At 44.2% G+C, this 20,513-nt stretch overlaps 1 protein-coding gene across 1 annotated transcript in view; it reads left to right on the plus strand.

The window, feature by feature from the left end:
- Positions 1 to 20,513, plus strand: part of DENND2A (DENN domain containing 2A) — a 216,274-nt gene that overhangs the window by 115,754 nt on the left and 80,007 nt on the right. Inside the window, exon 4 of the mRNA XM_068278269.1 lies at positions 9,194 to 9,318. Coding sequence (XP_068134370.1) covers positions 9,194 to 9,318 — 125 coding nt within the window. The remainder of the gene's footprint in view (positions 1 to 9,193; positions 9,319 to 20,513) is intronic.

Consider the following 20,513-nt stretch of genomic DNA (forward strand, 5'->3'; position numbering starts at 1 on the left):
TACAGTGAGGCAGGAACCATACATCTACGGTGAGGCAGGAACCATACATGTACGGTGAGGCAGGAACCATACAGCTATGGTGAGGCAGGAACCATACATCTACGGTGAGGCAGGAACCATACATGTACGGTGAGGCAGGAACCATACAGCTACGGTGAGGCAGGAACCATACAGCTACGGTGAGGCAGGAACCATATATGTATGGTGAGGCAGGAACAATACATCTATGGTGAGGCAGGAACCATACATGTACGGTGAGGCAGGAACCATACAGCTACGGTGAGGCAGGAACCATACAGCTACAGTGAGGCAGGAACCATACATCTACGTTGAGGCAGGAACCGTACATGTACGGTGAGGCAGGAACTATACATATGTGATGAGGCAGGAACCATACATCTACGTTGAGGCAGGAACCATACATGTACGGTGAGGCAGGAACCATACATCTACGGTGAGGCAGGAACCATACATGTACGGTGAGGCAGGAACCATACATCTATGGTGAGGCAGGAACCATACATATGTGATGAGGCAGGAACCATACATCTACGTTGAGGCAGGAACCATACATGTACGGTGAGGCAGGAACTATACATCTACGGTGAGGCAGGAACCATACATCTACGGTGAGGCAGGAACCATACATCTACAGTGAGGCAGGAACCATACATATGTGATGAGGCAGGAACCATACATCTACGTTGAGGCAGGAACCATACATATGTGATGAGGCAGGAACCATACATCTACGTTGAGGCAGGAACCATACATGTACGGTGAGGCAGGACCCATATATCTAAGGTGAGGCAGGAACCATACATGTACGGTGAGGCAGTAACCATACAGGTATGGTGAGGTAGGGACCATACATCTACACTGAGGCAGGAACTATACATCTACTAAGAGGAACTGAGCTTGTTACCCCTTAAAGCATTATTACAGTCTGGGATGATAACACAATTTTAACTTCTTTTCCTAACTTTGTTGCCCACATAATTACATGTATTGTTTTTAGCCCAAAGTAATGTCATCTATGTAAAAATCACAAGGCCCCCAACTCAAATTGGTGGCTGCTGGCTGTCAACTATTACTGTTAGCAAGTAGTCGAGGGGTTTGTTTCCTGTGTGCCTAGACATCAATATAGGCCTTAGGATCTATATACTTACCTGTGCACCAAGTCCTTGATAATTTTTCAAAAGCAGCCAGCAAGAATACATATGTGGCATCAGGCATTCCCTGCCTGTGATGTTAGGGACTTTACTGTATAATCCCAATGACAGGTTGTCTATAATTCATAAGATTACATTTGCCTTTTGGCACAGCCAAGTCTGATTCATCTTGCAAATCTCTTGCTGTAATGTACAGTGTGACATGATTGTGGTTGTTCTTCGGTAGAATTTAGCTGCTGTGTTTTTTTGTCCTACGTATATCAGTTTATTCATGGGTTTCAAAAATGTTATATCATGTTTTAGATGAGCTTGACTACTTTTTATTTCAGTTGTATGTTAATAAAGTTGTTTTAATATTCAGTTTCTCTTATGCTGTTGATATACTTCCTTGTACTATACCATGGTAATTATAGATTTATTTTAATTGTTCTGCTTTACAAGCACTCATTTATGCTGTTGCATATTTATGGTGTTATTTTAAATGACGCATCATTCTGTGACTCAGAGAATTTCTGGCTCTTTAACGGGAAAAAGTCATAAACGTAATAATATTAACAGCTATAAGTGCGTTATTAACATAACTGGGTGCTTTCCGGGTGCAGTGTAGGTGTATACAGATGTACGTAGAAACAGCTATATTCATCTCCGTTACGTTGGCTGTTTATACCATATTTATGCAAATTTACAGTTATTAAAAGAAAATAACTATGACATAAAGAACTATCATGCAAACTATTTTCTGGACATAGGAGTGCTGCAATGTAATCTTCACATACATCCAGATAACAACTCAGGTCAGCGGTGTAGCTATGGAGATGTGGGCCCCGGTGCAAGTTTTACAATCGGCCCCCCAAGCACTCTATACATAGCAATTGATATGACGCACCAAAATCTGCCAAGGAGAACACAGTGTCAGAGGCGCAAGAAGGGGGTGGGGAACAGTTTGTTATTGATTACCACTATTCAAAGTGGGATCAGTGAATAATGGCGCACAGCACCTATGCATAGAAATGGCGCCGCATTAAAAAAGATACGCTTATCGCTATTTATCGTTAGTATTGCATAATAATGGCGCACAGGAAAAAAAGAAGAAAAACGGCACACAGTAACGTTATTTATCAATAGTGGCACACACTAACGTTATTTATCAATAGCGCCCTACATAAGCCAAACTGCAGACGTTATTTAACTGCAAAACGGTGAATGGATTTAATGTAACGCTGTCAAGGTTAGGGTTAGGCACCACTGGGGGGCTCTTAGGGTTAGGCACCACCAGGGGGGGTCTTAGGGTTAGGCACCACCAGGGGGGTCTTAGGGTTAGGCACCACCAGGGGGGTCTTAGGGTTAGGCACCACCAGGGGGGTTTTAGGATTAGGCACCACCAGGGGGGGTCTTAGGGTTAGGGATAGGTAAAGGGAGGGTTCTGTGTGAGAGTAGGGTTAGGTATAGTTACAGTACAATATACACCACCAGGGGGTGGTTAGGGTTAGGCACCACCAGGGGGGTGGTTAGGGTTAGGCACCACTAGGGGGGTGGTAAGGGTTAGGCACCATCAGGCGGGTCTTAGGGTTAGGCACCACCAGGGGGGTGGTTAGGGTTAGGCACCACCAGGGGGGTGGTTAGGGTTAGGCACCACCAGGGGGGTTTATGGGTTAGGGATAGGTACAGAGAGGGTTCTGTGTGTTAAGGCTAAATAACGATAAGGCTTTAACGCTAAATAACAATAAGGCTTTAACGTTAAATAGCGATAAGCGGCAAACGGATTAGCGGCAACACTGTGCGCCATTATTCTCAGGCGCCATTTTCAGATGGAAGCATTCAAAGTATATATAAAAGTGATTATTACCCGCACAGGACCAATAGGGAGCTAATACTGCAGTGGAGGGAGGGCCCCTCTGGCCCAAGGGCCCTGATTGATTATTGCTACGCCCCTGACTCAGGTACAAATTGAGATACTTACCTAAAGAGAGTGAAGCCTAAGGATCCTGTTGTAGCAGGAAAAAAGGGCGCCAGCAGCTAGTGGACGAAAAGGGTGCCGCCATAGACTTGAATGCAATTATTGTTAATACAGCGAGAAAAGCAGAAAAAAGGTTGCCCGATATCAACATTAGAACATTACATTTTTTAAGTATGTTATCGTTTTAGAAAAAGGGGTAAAGAGGCACCCAAGGTGAATAAAATCCATTGAAAGCAACTAAAATATCAATAAATGAGGTGGCTTACCTCAATGATGACACACCCATATAGGAATGGTTATTTATTAGTAAAAAAAAGCACAGGCAATGCATTTCGTGGGAACTCGCCCAATTCCTCAGGCCAAATAAAGTGCCACTAAATGCCGCTAGCCGGATTCAAGGCGCCTTAGTGGCACTTTGTTTGGCCTGAGGAAGTGGACGAGTTCCCACGAAACGCGTTGCCTGTGCTTTTTTTACTAATATCCATTCCTATATGGGTGTGTTATCATTGAGGTAAGCCACCTCATTTATTTATATTTTAGTTGCTTTTAATGTATTTTATTCACCTTGGGCGCCTCTTTACTCCTTTTTACTGTGTCTCACCCCATCCGTGGGGTGCCCCTACACCTGACCACTGGTGGTCTCTGTCACCACCTAGTTTGCCAGTGTGTAAGAGTTTTTTCAAGAGAGCGACCTCCGCCAGGTCTCCTGGTACCCCGAGTGGAGTCGGGTTTGTGCATCTCCACCTGCCTGCAGTGGTCGGTTGCCCTTCTGAAACCCGCCTTTGTGAGTATTATTTCAACACCATTTAATTTATTCATCAATCTCTGTGACATACTGCACCATCTGGGCTCCCGTTGTCTCTGTGTTTCTTTCCATAGGATGCATATAGTCATCCTCAACCTTCTTGTATCGTTTTAGAAGCTTGCAACGTTATAGTTTTTGTCATATTAATTTGTTTGTATGTACAGATTTTACGATATCAAAGATATTATTGTTTCTATGTGTAAAAGGGTGTTTCTGTAGGGGGAGTGGTTAGGGTTAGGCACCACCAAGGGGAGTGGTTAGGGTTAGGCACCACCTGGGCGGCGGTTAGTTTTAGGCAACACCGGGTGGGGGGGATTTGATTAGGATTAAGCACCACCAGGGAGGTGGTTAGGCACCACCAGGGAGGTGGTTAGGGTTGGGCACCACCGTGGGGGTTAGGGTTAGGCACCACGGGGGTAGGGTTAGGCACCACGGGGGGGGGGGTAGTTAGGGTTAGGCACCACCAGGGGGGTGGTTAGGGTTAGGCACCACCAGGGAGGTGGTTAGGGTTCGGCACCACCGAGGGGGTTAGGGTTAGGCACCACGGGGGGAGGGTTAGGCACCACGGGGGGGTTTAGGGTTGGGCACCACCAGGGGGTGGTTAGGGTTAGGCAACACCGAGGGTGTTAGGGTTAGGCACCACTGGGGTGTGGTTAGGGTTAGATGCCACCAGGGGAGTTGTTAGTTTTAGGCTCCACCAGGGGAGGGTTCTGTGTGAGAGTAGGGTTGGGTTAAGCTGTATTATGTAACGATTTTTAACGTTAATATCTTTTCGTTATTATCTCCGGTCTGTTTTTAAAACTGTATTCAACATTAACTAAGTTTGGCAACAATGTTTATTGTTATTTCGTTATCCAGCTGGGCCCTTTTTTCCTGGTGCCTTTTTTCATGCACGTGATCCTACTGAGGCTTCCCCCTGTATTCTGATTCCCTCAGTATTTGGCAAGGCATTGTTGCTAATCAGGGTCGCGCAGCTCCTTTTCTTGCAGAGTGGCTGTGCAGTAGCCGCGCAAGCATGCCCGCACATGCGCAGTAAGCCAGAGCCGCTTGTGTATGAGCAGCTCTGTACTACTGCACATGCGCAGGCATGCTCACATGTCTACTGCACGGCCACTCTGCAAGAAGAGGAGCATGGCCCCGATATGGAGAGGGGCCGCGCTCAGCGACAGAGTACATCGGACCAGTGGGGGAAGCCTTAATAGGATCCTGATGCTTCTCTCTCTTCAGGTTAGTATCTCATTTTGATCCTGAGCTTCAGTTCCGGATCGCTTTAAAACAAAAAACACAACTTATAGAGCGTTTGTGATAGATTAGGCCATCTTGTGTCACATCGGGGAACTAAGAAGCTTATTTTTTTTATGGCACAAAACAGATTTTATCAAAAAATAGCAAAAAAAAATCAAAATAAAAAAAATAACTATTTAGAATACAGTAGAATACGCACAGTAGAGTGGAGAGGTAATGAGGCTACAGGTGGTCACAGTTATAGAAAAAAGTCAACCAAAGAAAAATGTATATGCAAAAGTATACATTTATTAAATCTTGATTACCCATCAGGGGCTTGATTCACGAGACTGTGCTAACTCATAGCACGGCCGCGCTTGCGTTTTGTGCACGTTTTCGCGCGCAATTGCGAATTCGCAAAAACCCTATCGGGGCCGTGCTTTCAGTTAGCACATTCTCGCGAATCAAGCCCCTAACCTACTTTAGTATACAGTAGATTCCCTTTATAGTAAACTCCAAAGGAACGAGCAACATAGTTTAACCACTTGAGGACCACAGTGGTAAACCCCCCTAAAGACCAGGCACATTTTTGCTAAAATGGCCACTGCAGCTTTCAGGCCAAGCTGCAGGGCCGCACAACACAGCGTACAAGTGATCCCCCCCCCCTTTTCCCCCCACCAACAGAGCTCTCTGTTGGTGGGGTCTGATCGCCCCCCAGTTGTTTATTTTTTTTATAAATATTTAGCCTTTTATATAAAAAAAAAAAACATTTCCTCTGCCTCCCACAGCAAGCCTATCACAGCGATCGGCTGTCATAGGCCTCAGCCTATCACTGCCGATCACTCTCTTGTCCCCCAGGGGGACAGCCGTGTCACACGGCTGTCCCCAGTGCAGTGCTGCTGCTGATCGCAGCGCTGTACTGTGTAAATAGACAGCGATCATGCCGTCTAACAGGAGACTGAAGAGGGGGCGGTGCTCCACCCCCCCCTTCCCCGAGCATGAGATGCGCGACGTGGTCGTTAGGTAGTTAATATATCATCAGAGTTTGTCATATTCAAGCACGGTATACTATAGTACTGTATCTTAATTCAATCAATAATTGGGAGTCATTTTTTATTTTTAATGCTTCAGCAAGTAAGCACAGACAATCTTAAAGGTAGACCAAAATGCACAATGTTCAATATGCAAGGATTGGCATGCAATGGCCATTGGCCATTCACCAGCTGCACAGGGAGCATTGGTCTCACCAGTTAATGCAGGTACAGTACTGATAGTGTGCTCCTCTGTCCACATTTCTGTGCATCCTGGATGATGCTTTAGCGTTGCAGCCATGCACAAGCAAGTCACAGATGACAAGCAATTCCCTCAGTAATCAGGCAGCAGCTTACACAGCAAACATAATGTAGGTCTCACCGACTGGTGCTTTTGAGGTAATCCATGCAAGCCCAGAGTAGTGAGCGGATAGCGAGCAGGCTACAAGTGGCTGCCAGCCCCGCCCACTGACCACTGCTCATGGGTCTCCACATAGCTCCCAATTGTCCCTTTCTTGGAGGGACAGGTCCTCTTTGGGACTCAAATGCCCTTGCCCCTTTTTCTTTTTTATATTCCTCCATTGAAACTCAGGCAATTCTTTTTATTACCGTAGTTTAGGTAAATATGGACAGTTCTCTCCCCCTTCAAACCTTAGTGACTGCCTACCGGGTACCCAACCATAGTGGCTGTACTTGGAGCACCAAACGTGAGTGACTGTGGGTAAGGCACCAACCTTTAGTGACTGTGGGTAAGGCACAACCTTTAGTGACTGTGGATAAGGCACCAAATGTTAGTGACTGTTTGTAGGGTACTAAACAGGCTCAGAATTTGATTAGCGAGTAGCGGTTATTTTGCCACTTTGCACCACTTGACATCGGTCACTTTTTAACAGAAAGTTGTTCAGAAGTCCATTGAACCACCAGCACAGTTAAGGTGGCCACACACGATCACAAGTGTATCCACAAAATCACCTGATCTCAAGGATAGAGCCCTTTATCAGAGGGACTGAAGTAGTAGTTGGGGCCACCTTATAGCTCTGGTTCCCCTGCAATTGCAGGGACCACTCCCCTGTAGTTAAACCCCTGGGTCTGCACCAACAGACAAGCCAACGGATCCTGTTAAAGGATACCCGAGGTGACGTGACATGATGAGATAGACATGGGTATGCACAGTGCCTAGCACACAAATAACTAGGCTGTGTTCCTTTTTCCCCCCCTCTGCCTGAAAGAGTTAAACATCAGGTATGTAAGTGGCAGTTCCTGTCTGGGTCAGGACTGAGTCAGATTACAGTGTGACCCTTGCTGATAAGAAATTACAACTATAAAACAATTTCCTAGCAGAAAAGGGCTTCTGAGAGCAGGAAAGAGATAAAAAGGTTCAATAGTTCATAGATTTTAGCTCTGGCATACTTCAATGAATGTGTCATTGAGCAAAAGCAATAAAACAGTAAAAACTTGAAAAGTAGATTTAAATATAAAATAAAACCGTGGAATATCTTAAAAAGTCATTTTAAGAAGAAGGAAGATAGATACAATATTTTATTTCTTTCGTTTATTTTCACCTTGGGTGTCCTTTAAACACAGGAACCTTTCAGACAAATGGCGACATTTCTCCTCTGTCCGGTGTCCATTGCAGTGACGGAAATCAAAGTGTCTATAAGTACTATTTTTCCGGATGCCGGAGGTGTCATAATGACATGCTATATGTCATGTGTGGAGCAATGATATATATTTCAATGAAAGAGTAGTATAACAGTTCTGTTTGGGGTCCCTTTAACCATTTCTGCCGCCCGGACGTGAAGCTCACATCCGGGCGATTGCTCTGCTGCGGTGCCGTGCTTCGGCACGCTCCAGAGCGATCGCGGGCATGCCCCCGTGCCGTCCCCCGGTAGCCCTGGGATCAGTGAACAGGAACATGGTTCCCGATCACCGATCCGTGTCCCCCGCAGAAAAAACAAAGCGCTCTTACAAGAGGCTTCAGTCTTTCTGCTCGTAAAAATTTCTGCATCCCCCTTGTGCTTCCGCTTAGCGAGAAGCACAAGGAGGGAAAAAAATTCAAGGTGGCCATCTTGTGGCCAAATAGTAAAACTACATCTACATATTTTTTACATTACAATTTACATATATAATAACATTAAAAATTAACTGTTTATTTCCCACACCAAAATATTACCCAAATATAATTTTTAATGGAAAAAAAATTACAATGAATTAAAAAAAATAAGACATAAATAGTTACCTAAGGGTGTAAACTTTTTAAATATGCATTTGAAGGGGGTATACTACGAATTTTTTTTAAATCATAAGCTTGTACATAGTGATGGATGCAAAACGGAAAAAAATGCACCTTTATTTCCAAATAAAATATTGGCGCCATACATTGTGATAGGGAAAAAATGTAAACGGTGTCATAACCGAGACAAACGGGCAAATAAAATACATAGGTTTTAATTATGGTAGCGTGGATTTTTTTTAAAGCTATAATGGCCGAAAACTGAGAAATAATGATTTTTTTCCATTTTTTTCCTTATTAATACTGTTAAAATGCATTTATAAAAAAATAATTCTTAGCAAAATGTACCACCCAAAGAAAGCCTAATTAGTGGTGGAAAAAACAAGAAATAGATCGATAAATTGTGATAAGTAGTGATAAAGTTATTGCCGAATGAATGGGAGGTGAAAATTGCTCTGATGCATAAGGTGAAAAATCCCAGCAGGCTGAAATGGTTAAAAAGTTGCATGTCTGTTTTTGACTCCAGCGTTATTCATAGACTTCTTCAGAAAGGTTTTTCTTTCCCAGTGTTGCACAGCAGTTCATGTGATGCAGTTTGCAGAGTCATGGCACAGTGTTGTGTCATCATTATAATCTCTTCCTGATGAACCAGTTCTGTTTTTCCTATCTAATTTCATTTTCAGTGTCAAGAGCTGTTTGTGTTCTTGTATCAGCCTCTCACATTTCATTTCCCCTCACCACTCTCTTCCTCTCCTCCTCTCTGTCCATCAGAAAGTCCTACGAGTTCGAAGATCTACTGCAGTCGTCAGAGAATGGACGGGTAGATTGGTACGCACAGACCAAGTTGGCCTTTACACGCACTTTATCCGAGGAGAACGTCTATGAAGACATCTTAGGTAATCAGATGAGTTTAAATGTTATTGTCTTAAGAGAAAACCGTGTTTGTACAAGGTCTGGCATGGTACATTGTGGCCGAATCAAGAAGATACGATGCCATGGGGGGAAACCATGGAAATAACATACTGTATATGCTTGTGGATATTATATAACTGGTTGTTGGCTGTTGTAGACTAATCTGGTGGAGGTGCCCTTAATGGATAGATCCAGGATCCCAAAAAACAAAACAAAATCCACTTACCTGGGGCTTCCTCCAGCCCCTGGCAGTCGTCCTGTGCCCTCGCTGCAGCTCCGGTGGCACCCGGTCTTCTCCGCTGCAGAAGCCAACCTCGCCAGGTCGGGTTTCGGGTCGGCTTCTTCTGCGTTCCACGGTGCGGGTCATGTGGTCCGGCTGACGTCATCAGGATTGTACTACGCAGGCGCAGAACAGACCTGAAGACGTCAGCCAGACCACGTGACCCGCGCCGTGAGCACACTGGAAGCAGACCCAGAAGCCGACCTGGCGAGGTCAGCTTCTGCAGCGCAGGACACCGGGAGCCACTGTAGCTGCGGCGAGGGCACAGGTTGACTGCCAGGGGCTGGAGGAACCCCAGGTAAGTGGATTTTGGTTTTTTTTTGGAGCCTGGACCTTCCCTTTAATGAAAAACTATAAACTTTGGCATAAAACATAGCTTAGGAAAGAGATCGATGTCTTGTCTTACCTTCTTAAAGGACAACCCAAGAACCCAAGTTAATTAAAAAAGTATTAATGCACTTAGGACAACGTGTTTCTCAGGTTCTGGTCTGCTTCCTCAGGTAGATTAAATGTGCCTTTGCAGCAATTGGTCACAAGCGCGGGCACCTTCCATTTACTTGGTTTGTCTTTTAAGAAGGTAAGACAACAAATCTCTTACCTAAGCTATAGTTTATAGTTTCTCATTATTAACGTGAACCCGAGGTGAGAGTGATATGGAGGCTGCCATATTTATTTCCTTTTAAAGAATACCAGTTGCCTGGCTGTCCTGCTGATCTATTTAGCTGCAGTAGTTTCTGAATCACACCAGAAACACGCATGCAGTTAATCTTGTCAGATCTGACAATATTGTCAGCAACATCTGATCTGCTGCAGGCTTGTTTAGGGTCTATGGCTAAAAGTATTAGAGGCAGAGGATCAACAGGACAGCCAGGCAACTGGTATTGCTTAATCGGAAATAAATATGGCAGCCTCCATACCCCTCTCACCTCGGGTTCACTTTAAGGGTGTCTCCACCAGTGTTTTCTAGACTAGCCCATAACCTTGGGGGTCTATAGCTACGAAGACCTTGTGTCTTCAATATTATAAAGGAGGAGAGCGACCAACCAGCATCTGCGCCTGCGGTCCTGGGATACCGAGCAGGATCGGTTATTTTTCAGCAGGCTCATGCGGTGGTTGAAAGTGTTGCAACCAACCTTTGTGAGTATATATACACACAATTTCCTAATATATACATTTGTCCAGCAGTATTGCACCATTGGGCTCCTGGCCTCTCTTATTTACAAAAACTTGGAGGTTACGGGTAACAATCAAGAGTCGAAACCCTTTTCTACATTATATATAAAGTTGGGTGCATGTAGTGGGATCAGTGAATAATGGCGCACAGCGCCTATGCATGAAAATGGCGCCGCATTAAAAAGATACGCTTATCGCTATTTATCGTTAGTACTGCATAATAATGGCGCACAGGGAAAAAAGAAGAAAAACTGCACACACTAACGTTATTCATCAATAGTGGCACACACTAACGTTATTTATCAATAGCGCCCCTACATAAGCCAAACTGCAGGCGTTATTTAACTGCAAAACGGGGAATGGATTTAATGTAACACTGTCAAGGTTAGGGTTAGGCACCACTGGGGGGGTCTTAAGGTTAGGCACCACCAGGGGTGTCTTAAGGTTAGGCACCACCAGGGGGGGTCTTAAGTTTAGGCACCACCAGGGGGGTCTTAAGGTTAGGCACCACCAGGGGCGTCTTAAGGTTAGGCACCACCAGGGGGTCTTAGGGTTAGGCACCACCAGGGAGGTCTTAGGGTTAGGCATCACCAGGGAGGTCTTAGGGTTAGGCACCACCAGGGGGGGTCTTAGGGTTAGGCACCACCAGGAGGATCTTAGGGTTAGGCAACACCAGGGGGGTCTTAGGGTTAGGCACCACCAGGGGGGTCTTAGGGTTAGGCACCACCAGGGGGGTCTTAGGGTTAGGCACCACCAGGGGGGTCTTAGGGTTAGGCACCACCAGGGGTTGGTTAGGGTTAGGCACCACCAGGGGGTGGTTAGGGTTAGGCACCACCAGGGGGGTTTAGGGGTTAGGGATAGGTACAGAGAGGGTTCTGTGTGTTAACGGTAAATAACAATAAGGCTTTAACGTTAAATAACAATAAGGCTTTAACGTTAAATAGTGATAAGCGGCAAACGGATTAGCGGCAACACCGTGCGCCATTATTCGCAGGCGCCATTTTCAGATGTATGCGCATGTAGTACCCAGGAGGTACTTTAGTTGGACTCAGGATGAACTTGTCGTAAGTTTTGAGATAAAAAAAAAATGATAAACCATGTATACATGAACTTGAATAAGTATTTGTAATTAAAAGCATCAAGGAATATTTGAAAAACATTTATACACGATAATGAAGCAATGTGTGGATGCGTCAAGGGGTACTTAAAGAGACACTGAAGCGAAAAAAAAAATGATGATATTATGATTTGTATGTGTAGCACAGCTAAGAAATAAAACATTAAGATCAGATACATCAGTCTAATTGTTTCCAGTACAGAAAGAGTTGAGAAACTCCAGTTGTTATCTCTATGCAAACAAACCATTAAGCTCTTCAACTAAGTTAGTCGTGGAGAGGGCTGTTATCTGACTTTTATTATCTCAACTGTTCCTGGACTATTTACTTTTTCTCTGCCAGAGGACAGGCCATTACTTCACAGACTGCTCTAAAAGACTCATTTTGAATGCTGAGTGTTGTGTAATCTGCACATATTCGAGAATGATGCAATGTTAGAAAAAACACTATATACCTGAAAATAAAAGTATGAGAATATTTTTTTTTTGCTGCTAATCTTCTAGTAATTATTCATAGTACACAACCAATTCACTATATCATATTTTTTTTTCGCTTCAGTGTCTCTTTAAAATGATGTTACTGAAAAGAAGGTGTACTTGACCAACACAGTCATAAATAAAGGGGTACACTCTGTAATAATGTTGAGAACAGGGATGAGCGAAAACTACGCCAGTGCGAATGTACGCATCGTAGTTCGCATCTACGCATCGTAGTCCGTAGGTGAAGTTACAAAATTACGCTTATGAATTTACGCGTTGCGAAGTACCGTTACACGTAGCTTACGCCCACTATGCGTAGTTAATATGTGTATTGCGTAGTGAACTACCAATGCATTAATCGCGTCTAATTTTCCGCGAGCGATTGTATGCTTACAAATTTACACATTGGAAAGGGGAATGTACGCATAGAAGAGTTCCCGGTAAAAGCATTTACAAAGGAATTAATGCGTAAAATTTTCTGCATACGGGCACAAGCCTCCGCATACACTACGCTTCGCACTACGCGTAATTGTGTATTTTAAAGCGTAGTCTATGAAATGCATACAAAGCGAATATTTGATTTCGTAGCCGTAGTTTGGCGAAGCGTAAAACTACGCGTAGTTCCAGCGTAGCGAAGTTGGCTAACTACCGGTATGACCATCCCTGATTGAGAATCACTAGTATACAACATGAATGTGACAAAAACTAATACTGTAGAGAGTTTATAAGAGAAACATACAGCCATTGGAAGAGAATACCGTATATACTCGCAAGCAAGCCGAATTTTTGACCCCCCAAAAGTGGGCCAAAAGTTGGGGGGTCGGCTTGCTTGCGAGTCATGTGTGGGTGGGTGGGTGGATAGGTGCTGTCCCTCCCCGCTCCCCCCGCGGCCACCGCTGCTATTACCTTAGGCGGCGCCGCTGCCTCTATCCCCGTCCTCCTCCGGTAACTCATTCACAGCAGCGCGCCCCCCGCTGCTGTGATGACGCAGGAAACCATAGAGAGCGGTTCCCATAGTAACGGCATCACGCTACAGGAAGCCGCTCTCTATGGTTTCCTCGTCATCACAGCAGCGAGAGGCGCGCTGCTGTGAATGAGTTACTACCGAAGGAGGACGGGGATAGAGGAAGCGGCGCCGCCTGAGGTAATAGCAGCAGCGGCGGCCGCAGGGGGAGCGGGGAGGGACAGCACCTACCCACCCATACTGGGGCATTATGCTAGCTATATGGGGCACTATACTAGCTATAATGGGGCACTATACTAGCTATACTGGGGGCACTATACTAGCTATACTGGGGGCACTATACTAGCTATACTGGGGGCACTATACTAGCTATACTGGGGGCACTATACTAGCTATACTGGGGGCACTATACTAGCTATAATGGGGCACTATACTAGCTATACTGGGGGCACTATACTAGCTATACTGGGGGCACTATACTAGCTATACTGGGGGCACTATACTAGCTATAATGGGGCACTATACTAGCTATAATGGGGCACTATACTAGCTATAATGGGGCACTATACTAGCTATAATGGGGCACTATACTAGCTATAATGGGGCACTATACTAGCTATAATGGGGCACTATACTAGCTATACTGGGGGCACTATACTAGCTATACTGGGGGCACTATACTAGCTATACTGGGGGCACTATACTAGCTATACTGGGGGCACTATACTAGCTATACTGGGGGCACTATACTAGCTATACTGGGGGCACTATACTAACTATACTGAGCACTATACTAGCTAAACTGGGGCACTATACTAGCTATACTGAGCACTATACTAGCTATACTGGGGCATTTTACTAGCTATACTGAGTACTACCTACCTATACTGAGCACTATACTAGCTAAACTGGGGCACTTCACTAGCTATAATGAGCACTATACTAGCTATACTGAGCACTATACTAGCTATAATGAGCACTATACTAGCTATACTGGGGCATTTTACTTGCTATACTGAGCACTACCTACCTATACTGGGCACTATACTAGCTATACTGGGACATACTGGGGGGATCACGCGGCCAGCGTTTCCTACCCCGGCTTACATGAGGGTCAATCATTTTTTACTGTTTTTTGGGGTAAAAGTGGGGGGGGTCGGCTTACATGCGGGTCGGCTTGCTTGCGAGTATATACGGTAGATGAGATAGCCTGGGTCCCCCACACTTGTGACCTTACGGATCCATCTGAAAATGGCGCCTGAAAATAATGGAGCATGGTGTTGCCGCTAATCCGTTTGCCGCGTTAACACACAGAACCCTCTCTGTACCTATCCCTAACCCCTAAACCCCCCTGGTGGTGCCTAACCCTAACCATCCCCTGGTGGTGCCTAACCCTAAGACCCCCCTGGTGGTGCCTAACCCTAAGACCCCCCTGGTGGTGCCTAACCCTAAGACCCCCAAGGTTGGTGCATAACCCTAAGACCCCCCTGGTGGTGCCTAACCCTAACCACCCCCCTGGTGGTGCCTAATCCTAACCAACCCCTGGTGGTGCCTAACCCTAACCTTGACAGTGCTACATTAAATCCATTCACCGTTTTGCAGTTAAATAACGTCTGCAGTTTGGCTTATGAAGGGCGCTATTGATAAATAACGTTACTGTGGGCAATAACGTCTGCTGTTTGGCAAATGAACGGCACTATTGATAAATAACGTTAGTGTGTGCCACTATTGATAAATAACGTTAGTGTGTGCCACTATTGATAAATAACGTTAGTGTGTGCCACTATTGATAAATAACGTTAGTGTGTGCCACTTTTGATAAATAACGTTAGTGTGTGCCACTATTGATAAATAACGTTAGTGTGTGCCGTTTTTCATTTTTTTTCCCTGTGCGCCATTATTATGCAGTACTAACTATAAATAGCGATAAGCGTATCTTTTTAATGCGGCGCCATTGTTATGCATAGGCGCTGTGCACCATTATTCACTGATCCGCCCCCACACTTGTGACCTTACAGTGTAAAAGGACAGGGAACTTAGAAGAGTTGAGGCAATGAGTAAGCTGAAATGTTCAGAAGTTCTTGTGTCAGATACTGCAGGAAACAGAGCTTGGTCAATGGCTGCAGGAAATGACCTAGGGTAGACTAATGGTGGCCACACATGTCACAATTTTCCTGTTCGATTTTACCCCAATTCGATTAAAATGAAAAAATTTAGAGAATTTTTTTTTTTTATTGATAAATTCGATCGAGATTGTCTTTTTTTAATTAAAAGGTTGGAAAAATCAGATCAAATTTGTCAGAAATTGAATGATGTGTGGAAGGTTGTATGAAAGTCATTTGACCTAATTTCAAGTTTACATTCAAGAATAAAGAAACTTTATTTGTCAGAGTGACACAATAGATAGAATGTCATTCTTCGCTGTCATAAATATAGTGATGCTGGTTAAAATAAATGAGGAATAGATTTGTCTCCTTGGTGGTAACCCCGAGTCAGGCTCGGGACGGAAATCTGTAGCTCAGAGTGGTAATCCCAAGTTGGATCCATGGAGAGCCGGGACAAGGTCCTCCAGCACCCAAGGCTGACACCAAAATCCCTCCCACCCCAGCCGTCACACTCTGATTGCTATTAGACTTAAGGTTCGTATACACGTCCGATAAAGATCGTTCGTTACGAACGATTCGTGACGTTTACACGATATTCAAATTAGACCGAAAAGATCGTTCGTAATGAACGATTGTGTACACACGTGAACGATATAAGTTTAAAGTACTGAACGACGAACGATAAACAAATGCGTGCGCAAACGGAAATGACAATATGACAGGCAATAAGAACATGCGTACTACTCCACAGATAATCATTATCGGACAATCTTTGTACACACTGCAACGATTGAACGATTATCTTTTGAAAAAATCTGCCGGGTTGGATCGGTCGGATTGAACGATAACGGTCGTTATCGTCCAAAAAAAGATCATTGGAAGATTTGGAACGCACGATTATCGGTCGGATTGCCGTTATCGTACGTGTGTACTCAGCTTAAGAGGCACCCCAGAGCCACCAACACATAGTTACATAGTTATTTTGGTTGAAAAAAGACATACGTCCATCGAGTTCAACCAGTATAAAGTACAACACCAGCCTGCTCCCTCACATATCCCTTGTTGATCCAGAGGAAGGCGAAAAACCCTTACAAGGCATGGTCCAATTAGCCCCAAAAGGGAAAAAAATCCTTCCCGACTCCAGTCCAGATGGCAATCAGATAAAATCCCTGGATCAACATCATTAGGCATTACCTAGTAATTGTAGCCATGGATGTCTTTCAACGCAAGGAAAGCATCTAAGCCCCCTTTAAATGCAGGTATAGAGTTTGCCATAACGACTTCCTGTGGCAATTCATTCCACATCTTAATCACTCTTACTGTAAAGAACCCTTTCCTAAATAAATGGCTAAAACAATTAGATGTACAGAGGCGCCAAAAGGATAAAATATGCTAAAACGTTTAAAATATTCGGGTGGCGGCGGTGGACCGGCCACTCACAAACAGATCCAATGCTGTCGTTTAAAATAAAGACAATTTATTCACATACTCCAAAAACAAAGTCGCAACGCGTTTCACGGGCACAATCCCGCTTCATCAGGCATTAAACATACGGAGTATCACACTGAAAATGACAGAGATGAAGGCATATCAGAACACTACAGGTGTATGGTCATATCTAAGTAAAACAAAATATATACCAAATTGTAATATATTATATATTGTAATGATGCAGTAAATTCCCGGCTGAAAAAGGTGAAACCAAGAGGAGCTCTTTTTGTACATGTGATGGTGGGCGTGAGAATATACAGGTTGTACAGAAGTGGGTGAATGTGTGCAGGGGTGAGAATGGATGGTAAACCGTATGGTACAATAACGTGGCGAATGCATGGTATAGGGGGTAAGCAGGAGTGGTGGACAATTGTATGGTAAATAGCAATTGCATGGTGAAAGTAATTGCATGGTAATTAGCAATTGCATAGTGAAAGTAGTATTGAGAAATGTATATGTGTGTAAAATCTATAGCATCATTACCTATATATATATATAGCGGGGACACAGTGAGGTGGGTTTTTTTTTTAGGGGGGGGGGGGAGATGTGTTTAATTGGGAACAGTGGCTTGTTGGGAAGGGAATAATAGACAAAACCAAAACCAATGAGAAGATACGTTTAAGCAATGACAAGTAGTAGGTATTGCACTAATGTGCGTGCAGAACAGGAAAGAATTAATGAGACTTACCAGCTAGTGGTCCAATATGCGCTTGGCACCTCTGTGCGCAAGTGACGGCGTGGGACCTTTTAATAGCTGTACGTAGTGTCAATAATCCAATTAGTTTGGATTAGAGGGTTGGGTCAGCAAGTGGTGGGTGTGGGGACCAGGGTCGCTGTCAGCCTATGGAAGACTGCAGTGGGCGGGGATCGTTTGAGGTTGCGTACAGCAACTGTGGGGCCGCGTTATCAAGCGGCAAGGGTGAAGGGGCAGTGCGTCAGGGAGGTGTCGTCACACGTGGCGCCATCTGTGTATATGGTGCGTGTCTCTATTAGACGGTGGGTGAACTATGCGCATGCGCAGGGGTTATTTTCAGTCGGGCTATGGCCATGTTTGTTGTGGGCAAACCGGCCAGGGAGTTAAAAGTAAATGGCTAAAACGTTTTTCCTCCATGAGCAGATCGTGTCCTCTAGTCCTTTGTGAAGGCCTAGGGACAAAAAGCTCATCCGCCAAGCTATTATATTGCCCTCTGATGTATTTATACATGTTAATTAGATCCCCTCTAAGGCGTCTTTTCTCTAGACTAAATAAACCCAGTTTATCTAACCTTTCTTGGTAAGTGAGACCTTCCATCCCACGTATCAATTTTGTTGCTCGTCTCTGCACCTGCTCTAAAACTGCAATATCTTTTTTGTAATGTGGTGCCCAGAACTGAATTCCATATTCCAGATGTGGCCTTACTAGAGAGTTAAACAGGGGCAATATTATGCTAGCATCTCGAGTTTTTATTTCCCAACGCATCCCAAAATTTTGTTCGCTTTAGCTGCAGCGGCTTGGCATTGAGTACGATTATTTAACTTGTTGTCGATGAGTACTCCTAAGTCCTTCTCCAAGTTTGATGTCCCCAATTGTATCCCATTTATTTTGTATGGTGCTAGACCATTGGTACGACCAAAATGCATGACTTTACATTTGTCAACATTGAATTTCATCTGCCATGTATGTGCCCATATAGCCATCCTATCCAGATCCTGTTGCAATATGACACTATCTTCACCATAACACCATAATCTCTAGTTTGGCTTGCAGTCACTGCCATGTATGCCCTTTTCTTATTTCTTTCTGCTTCAAACACAAAAGGGAAATGGTAGCTGAGTGAGTTGTGCGCCCCCTCCTACTCTGCGCCCTGAGGCTGGAGCCTCTCTCGCCTCTGCCTCGGCCCTGGATCTATGGAAGGTGTGTAATGTGCAGGGTTGCCACAAATCTATCTAGCAGTATGATTTTTAGTGTCTAAAAGCTTGTGAAAAAATTGCACTACTTTTGAAAAATAAAATCTGGAATTAATCATACCACCAGGGAGGTTAATGTAAGGTACATTTTCTAAGGCAATTTGTGTTGTGCCTTTATACATAGCAGTGATGTCACAGAGCTCACCATACACATTCATAAATGAAAATGTATATATTATTACATCTAATTTATATCTTTTATTCAATCGTTTTTGCCGTGATTGTATGAAAATCAAACATATGTGTGTGGTACATTGTTTACAAGAGTCTTAATTTTTCATTCAAGCAAAAAAAAACAAAACATCAAAGCATGGTAATAACAGTTTGTAGGCGTGGCTAAATAATGTATGAGAACCTAGCAAGGTATGTACTCATTTCCACAGTATCCACTTTTAGAATCCTTAGAACATACACAGGCATATCTCCCAAACAACATAATTAGGTAGCATAACCCCACCAAACGATACAGTTAGGCAATATATCACTTCCATACAACATCATCAGACAGCATGTCACCCCAAACAACATAATTAGGCAGCATGAACTCTCAAACATATCACCCCAAACAATATAATTATACAGCATCAGCAATGGCTGCCGGCAGCTCCACCCAGTCGCTGCCTTTGTTTAGCTCTACACTGGATTTTTTTTTCTTCAATTAATTGGCATTGAACATTTGATTCAGGACAGAGAATGTGGTTGCTGTTTAGTAAGGAGGCTGAATATACTCATGATGACATTCAAAAATAATGAGAGTTCTGCTTTGAGAATTTTATTGAATGTGAATGACGCCATAAGGCTGATGCTTATTCTCATGGTGAAAGGAGCGCATCTCATGCCCCTTTTCTCACACGTATTTCTTCCGCTCAATTGACTTTGTTATGTAATCTGTGTGCGTTATTGATGAGCGGCCAAGGAGCGGGACTTTAAAATGAAGCTGAAAGTCTTGACTGTTTTTTCTAAGTCCGCTGAGAACTTTAAACAGAAAGAGAAAGAGAGCGTCTCATTACAGCTCCAACACCAAAAGAAACATAATAAAGGCCAAACCTGCTTCCCCCGGGGATGCTGTGTACATAGCAGTTTATTGTAACTTCACTTGTTAAAACCTCCTGCCTGCAGAACAACATTTCCTCTTCCTGTCTCCTCCTCCTGGCCGTATGCAGGGCTAGCATACATTGACAAAACAGCATACATTTAAAGTGATATACCCCTTGTTAGTAGAATCAGTGTCCCCTTGCCCGCACGCTGGGCTGCGGGCTGGGTCCTTGCTTCGCTCGGACAGCTTTTTATTCTAGCTCTGTGTCCACTTGGATAGTGGAGATTTGCACATCAGCACCCAGGCAGCTAACTGGGGTTGCAAAGGTTAATGCTGCTAATGGGCATTATGGAGTTAATGTATGACCTGCATGACTTTGCACATGCTCAGTAGCATTTGTATGCTATTTTGTCGGGTATGCTAAAATGTTGGAACACTTGCTCAAAGCTACAATGGGGCCCCGGTGCAAAAGTAACTTGGGGGCCCCCCTAGCATCGCTCCCAACTGTCCCTTTTTGGGATCCTTGTACCTCTGTCCCTTTTTCTACCTCATTTGTCCCTCTATCAGGACGTTGTCCCTCTTTCTATGT

The sequence above is a fragment of the Hyperolius riggenbachi genome, chromosome 3 (assembly GCF_040937935.1).
Source record: "Hyperolius riggenbachi isolate aHypRig1 chromosome 3, aHypRig1.pri, whole genome shotgun sequence".
NCBI lineage: Eukaryota > Metazoa > Chordata > Amphibia > Anura > Hyperoliidae > Hyperolius > Hyperolius riggenbachi.